This window comes from Neolamprologus multifasciatus, chromosome 5 (genome assembly GCF_963576455.1).
Source record: "Neolamprologus multifasciatus chromosome 5, fNeoMul1.2, whole genome shotgun sequence".
Taxonomy (NCBI): Eukaryota; Metazoa; Chordata; class Actinopteri; order Cichliformes; family Cichlidae; genus Neolamprologus; species Neolamprologus multifasciatus.
Window position 1 is genome coordinate 13,231,403 of NC_140443.1, and position 7,076 is coordinate 13,238,478.

Here is a 7,076-nt window from a genome sequence, read left to right on the forward strand (position 1 = left end):
AGAGAGCGTGTGTGAGAGAGAATGAGACAGAAAACGGGAGAGAGAGAATTAACCTGCAATCAGGCCTCTATTTAGCTGCAGTCAGCCACAATCAGCAGCCATATTAGCATTTAATTAGATGGAGAGCCACAAACCACGGCCTGTCGCTTCGCTCTGATTGCCTCACACACTGCTTTCATGTTCCTGTGTGTGCGCGCTTGTGTCTTGAGACTTACCTGTGTATTTGCTCATACAGCATACCTACGATCACAAATGCCTGTACATATAAATTTGTTTGTCTAGACATGGGAATACGTCTATTTGTCAATGCATGAGTGCTCATAGAAGAGCGTGCTTGTGCTGGTAAGAGACTGAGCTTTCCCGTGCAGTGCTTACAATATGAAATGACTGCTTGAGTATTAGTTTTGATTCATCGTGAATACCATTCTACATGTACAATGAGATTGTGGGTGCTCCACACTAACTGTGCCTGAATAAAATATAAAAAGTAGACAGCAGGAATAAATAACAAACAGGAGAAATATAAACAATCAAGAGGAATATATACAAAAATAGGAAAAAGACAGACATTAGAGAACAAAAAATTGTTGCAAAGTTCTTAAAAGTAGTGCAAAGAAAAGACTTGGTCTGAATAGAGTCCCTATGTCAGAGGCCTGAGTCATGGGGTTACTCATACCATGGCTCAGATTGGTGAGGTGGGTGGGATGTGGGGGGATAATGTTTGTTGACAGTCTGAATCCCCCAGGGGAAGAACCTGTTTGTGATCCTGGAGGTGTGGGACCTGATTGACCAGAGGGCAGCTGGTCAAACGGGTGGTGGGCGGGGTGTAAGGGTTCACCTGTGATTTTGGCGCTGGTTTTCCTGACACACGAGGATTTGCCTATGGCCTCATGAGGTGGCAGAGGGCAGCCAATTATTTTTTTTGGGTGGTGTTAGTTACCCTCTGCGTAGCCTTCCTGTTCTCAGTTGTGGCCCCTGCGTACCAAACACCCAGGCAGCAGGAGAGCACGATCTCCACTGAGGAGGGGAAGAAGGCCAGCAGCAGCTTCCGGTCCAGCTTATTCTTCCTCAGCACACGGAGGAAGTACAGCCACTGCTGGTCCTTCTCCAGGGTGTTGGTGTTGTGGGTCCAGGTGAAGTCAACAGAGATGATCACACTAATGTGTGTGTGTCTGTGTGCTCTTGAGCAGGCGCAGGTGTAAGCGATGTGCACAATATATCTAAAAACAGTCCTCTAAGCGGTGGTTTGGTTAGACACAGCTGCTGCATGTGTTGGTTTGAAAATTGCTATGATTTACTATGTAAATAATTATAACAGGTGGTCTCAGCCAGTAATGGCTCATGTTCCAACTATTCCAATACTTCTAACTGTCTTTAAAATGAGAAAAATGCAGACTGCTGCCGTTTGGGCCTTTTATCTCTCCTGTATGATTTAGAAATGTCTGTGACACAAGAGCAGCATTTACACTTTTAAATTCACAGTTAAAATGTTCTTAAGGATGAACATTTTATACACATCTCTGTATATGGGCCAGCCTGTTATTTGATCTCACAGCTTTTAGATCTATGGCTATCTCTGCAATGTGTAGGTTTCCGCAATAACAATAAAAAGCACTTTTGCATATGTGTGTGGACAACATTAATAAGAGTTTGTCATAAAATGTAACTCTAAAAGGAGTTATATTGCTTTTAGAGTTATATTTTAACAAATAGACAAAGTCTCAAAACAGAGTAACATACGGAGCCCCGCAGGGGACATGGGAGAAAAAAAAAATTAAGACGGATTTTTGCGAGATCTCGCAAAACTAACTCGGGATCTCGCAAAACAAACTCGGGATCTCGCAAAACTTTTGCGAGATCTCGCAAAACAAACTCGGGATCTTGCAAAACTTTTGCGAGATCTCGCAAAACAAACTCGGGATCTCGCAAAACTTTTGCGAGATCTCGCAAACGTTTTAGCCGCATTCTTCGGACGCTGGCTCGAAGCCGACCGGGAGGTCGAGGCACGATGTGCCGGGAAAGCGGTGTTCCTCCCGGCTGTAGTAGGTCTCGACCTCCCGATAGCTCGAAGCTAACGGGAGGTCTCGACCTCCCGTTAGCTTCAAGCTAATGGGCTAAAACTTTTGCGAGATCTCGCAAAACTTTTGCGAGATCCCGAGTTTGTTTTGCGAGATCTCGCAAAACTTTTGCGAGATCCCGAGTTTGTTTTGCGAGATCTCGCAAAACTTTTGCGAGATCCCGAGTTTGTTTTGCGAGATCTCGCAAACGTTTTAGCCGCATTCTTCGGACGCTGGCTCGAAGCCGACCGGGAGGTCGAGGCACGATGTGCCGGGAAAGCGGTGTTCCTCCCGGCTGTAGTAGGTCTCGACCTCCCGATAGCTCGAAGCTAACGGGAGGTCTCGACCTCCCGTTAGCTTCAAGCTAATGGGCTAAAACTTTTGCGAGATCTCGCAAAACTTTTGCGAGATCCCGAGTTTGTTTTGCGAGATCTCGCAAAACTTTTGCGAGATCCCGAGTTTGTTTTGCGAGATCTCGCAAAACTTTTGCGAGATCCCGAGTTTGTTTTGCGAGATCTCGCAAAAGTTTTGCAAGATCCCGAGTTTGTTTTGCGAGATCTCGCAAAAGTCCGTCTTAATTTTTTTTTCTCCCATGTCCCCTGCGGGGCTCCGTAGTAACACATAAATAATTGAAGACTTGTTTTAATTTTGATCTTCTGTGTTTTAAGAATGATTTGCACCAAACCTGTGTAGATTTTCCAAATCATTTGGCAATATATACTGTATGAACATATGGGCTAGATTTTAACATGACTTTTCTTAAAAGTGTGGTAAAAACGTGCATTATAACCAAACAAAGTTAATTTCATAAAGGTAATCAAGTCAATCAAACAGCCACAACAAGTGGATTGTAAGGAAGTTGTTTGTGTGTTTCTCACTGTTGTTTTTATGTTAACTGTGTGGAATTTTTTTTTTCCAATTACAATGATAATTTTTTTATTATTTTTTTTATACATGAACATTGTGTTCCCCATTTACATTCTTTGTACCAAAATAAAAACCCTGGTGAAGCCAATTTACCAGGATATATATATATATATACACTGATATCTTTATATGGATTAAAAGCACTTTTTCCCTTTATGTCAATTCGTTTCCATATATGTTGTTACCCTTGATAAGATGCATGGTTTCCTTTGGAAAGACAGTCATAAAGCAGTTTATCCACCAAAGCTCATTGTCCTCCAATGTTACTTAACAAACAAACAAAAGGAAACAGAAAAAAATGCATACTCTGCCAAATAATCCAGTATGAATTGGGCTCTAGAAAAGATACAAGTAATGCAGTTTTCTAGGCAGGATTAATACGACAGTGAATCAGAGGTTACGTAGTTTGCAATAATACCAGTTCAGGAGCAAAATACATTACATCATCTAATGCATCCAGTTTGAGGAATTACTTTATCCTACCAGCAATCTCATCAATGAAAGTGGATATAAGTGTGCATAGGCTTTGCTGTCTTTCCCCCTCTGCATAGTTGCAATGACAATCTGAACAATGAGAACCTGACAATGAAACCACAGAGGCATGAACGTACAGTATATGTGGTATACAGCGCAGAGACAAACATATGCAACACATGATATACCAGAGAGCCACGCTCAGTCATAGACACACATACAGAGATGTAATGTCGATATCACTGGTAAAGATTTTCACTTCTTTTTATGCACTTAACATATCTGCTCTCTAAAGTGTTAGAATAGTAGAAAATGCACATTATCTACCCACAGTTCTGTCAAAAGTCCAACACGCTAATACCAGCTTACTCTCATACCTGACAGAATACTTAAACTGACAATGACAACCAAAGCCACAAGAGTCTCTGCAGACATGACATATCCATATTTATAACTTTAGCGCCTCTAGTGGGGCAGATATAGACAGACAGTCTCAGAGCATGATTGCTTTTATTTTTAGTGGTTGTTCACTTTGTTTCAGTAAAATATTGATAGGTAATAGTTCCTATTAAAGTAATACATTACTGCCTTTGTGGTTGCAGTCGTAGGCACTGCTCTCTAAAATGTGTGGTATTTTTAAATGACCTCCATCCACTATAAAAAATGACTGATAAAATATTGAATATTAAAAACTAAAAAAAAAAGGAAAAAACTACCTATTAGGTTTTAGATCAATGAACCCATGCTGAAAGGAGATTGTCCTTCAAGTTCTGGCAGGTTTTACATAACTCACTGCCTAACAGACACAAATAATGTATCTTGGAGGCCTGTGTTTTATGAATTAATCCATCAGTCATGTTGATGTCCTGTGCAGGTTTGCGCATATGTGTGTGTTTCATTACCACTTACCTCCATCATCCTCATCAAAGGAGTTCATGCAGGGGAAGTAGATAGCGAGGGCCTCAAAGGACGCTGACAGGCTAATGCGGCTCTGCGACCTCTCCATGTAGAGGCCCGTCGTCGGGCCCGGGTCGGCCGGCTTGGCCAAGCGCGGCTGGGCATTTTTCACGCGGAGTACGGCTCGCGGCGTCTTGGATGGTTGTCAGCTGCCCCCCACGGCAGATCCACTTCACTCCAAAAAGAACAGTCAAATGAGAGCCCCAAGGCACTCACACCGACTTCAATCGGTGCAGAAAGTTACTTGCACTGACTGGTGGCACAAGTTGACATGAAAGAAAGTTTTTGCTGTTCGTCTTTCTCTGTATGTGAAATTAAAGTCCCCTGGTGCAAAAACATCATAGAAATCTGAAATGTGGAAAGATATACGTCAAGGTTACTCACTTTTGATCAGGTAAATAGTTTCAAAGAATAATTATGGATCTATCTGTGACCGTGTGCTCCAGGGTTAGGTCTCTCTTTTCCTGTCATCTTTCCTCTAGTTATTGGCTTCTGGTTTGTTGATCCTCATGTGCATTGTCCTTTTCATGTCTCTCATGTCGTCAGAAGTCAAAATGAGAGTCAGGTGGAACTACTGACGGCACCCGATCTCACCTGCACCGTTAAAACGAGATCTTGCTCTTTGATTCACAGCAAAACTCCCTAAACTCTGCACTCTGCATGCCAGTCTGACATCCTCCTGTTTGTGCATTCAAAGCTCGAATTTCTTCCTTAGATCCCAGTGTAGAAAGGAAGATGTGGATGTGAGGAGACACTGATGGTGGAGGTGGTGCTGACGCCCAGCAACGTGTTGCTTTACGACTGAATCAAAGCTTTTGGTTCCTGTCGCTCAGCACTGTTAATTCCTTCCTCTTTGTACAGAGCAAAAGCATTTCTTTCAGACAGAGAAACTGACCACGAGATGCCAGGAGCTGTTCCCAGTCTGCTTCATTTCCAAGCCCAGAACATCAGTTGTAGCAGCAATTGCAAGTGAGGGCAATCTGTTGCTTCTGCTCTGCTTTCAATTGTATTACAATTGATGTTCTGCCGTAAATGTTCTTAATTGTTTTCTGTCAGCATTTGTCGACTTCGTCCTCCTCCGTCAGTCCTGTGCCGCTCTGATGCCGTGCCGATGCTCCACTGACTGTCTGCTCCAGAGACGGGAGAGGACAGAGAGAGAGAGAGAGAGTAAAAGAGATGTGTGAGCGAAAGAGAGAGAGAGAGAGACTGCACTGTTAAACAGCTTGTGTCTGACTGGACTCATTCACTGGCAAGCTGCATGGAGAGGGAGATGGAGCGGGGGGAATTGGAGGGGGAGGGAGGATGGATGAGAGGGGAAAGCAGAAATGGGGGGGAGAGACAGAGAGCAAGAAGGCAGGAAAAAGGCGGTGGGAGAGGGGACAGAGTGCAGACTGTTGCCTGCAGCCCAACCAATCAAAATGTGGATGAGGGAATATGGGTGTGGCTTGGGGATTGTCGAGGAGATGTAGGGCAGTACAAGTGCACATCGTCTCTCACTCGTTCTCCTTATGTTTCAGTAATCATTAACCTTTTTTTTTTTTTTTTGAGAAAATATCACAAATGCACCAATAAGAGAAGCCAGCAGTCACTTTTACAATGGTAAAAAAATACATCTTTCTTTAATTTCCATACTGAAAGATGAAGCTGAGGTATGATATTATTTAGGATCTCAACCCTCCTAAAGTAATCCACAAAAACACAACTTCAAAATGGGTCAGTGGTTGTACTTTTATTTTCCCTTAGTGTTTTCATATCCGGAGAAACCCTGAGGCATTTCTGTCTAACCAGCTGGACACACTAATAAGATTTAATTAAGCTTAATATGGATGTTGCTTTCAATCTATTGATCAAAAACATAATTTAGAAAAAATATATAAATATAATGTTTAATGTGCACTGTGGTCTAAAAAAAAAAGATGCAACTATGAAAACTGTTTATGGTAATTCTTGGAAATTAATTTGATGTTAAAGAAGTTGTAAACTGTGGCACATAAAATAGCAAATTGACTGCCCTGTTTTTTATTTACACTCAGCACAACTGACCGGACTTATGGTATTTCAGTAAGAGTTTTTTTGATATTGCAGTTTTCATTAGTTACTGTGACTAACTTGTCATGAAAAAGTTGACTATGCAACACTTTCAACCTCTGGGGATCACTTTCAATCACAAGACAATTGCATAGGTCAACTATTGGGAGGCAACATGTCTCCAAAAAAATCGTGATTCAGGACTCACAGCAATCACTCTCACCCAAGGTTTGGCTATAATTGCTAATGCTAATAATTGCTAATTTATAAACACAGACAGATTCCCAGATTTGCATCAGAAGGCAACAGCTTGCAGTCTTCACTGATTTATCAGTTATTAGCTTATTATCACAAATGGATTGCAGGATTGAATTGATGAGCAACTTGACTCGAGACACCAAAGTTGTTTTGAAGACTGCAACTTACTATGTCAAAGCAATTATTTCAAAGACAATGACAATGAGTTGCACTGCAATAGTCACAAAAATGTGGTCATAGTGCAGTCTCGGTCTCTAACCACTGTTTTGCCCGAGTGTGACTGTACCATATATGCCTGACCCTAACCATATAATTTTTTATAACCTCAACTGAACCACATAGTTTTATTACCGAAACCTAATCAAACAGGTTGGG

The 7,076-nt window shown here is 41.9% G+C and overlaps 1 protein-coding gene across 1 annotated transcript in view; it reads right to left on the reverse strand.

Annotated features, from left to right (window-relative positions):
• rims4 (regulating synaptic membrane exocytosis 4) overlaps positions 1–5,683 on the reverse strand; it is a 61,835-nt gene extending 56,152 nt beyond the window's left edge. Inside the window, exon 1 of the mRNA XM_085159338.1 lies at positions 4,368–5,683. Within this exon, the coding sequence (XP_085015464.1) occupies positions 4,368–4,464 (97 nt within the window). The 5' untranslated portion in view covers positions 4,465–5,683. The remainder of the gene's footprint in view (positions 1–4,367) is intronic.
• Positions 5,684–7,076: the final 1,393 nt, after the last annotated feature.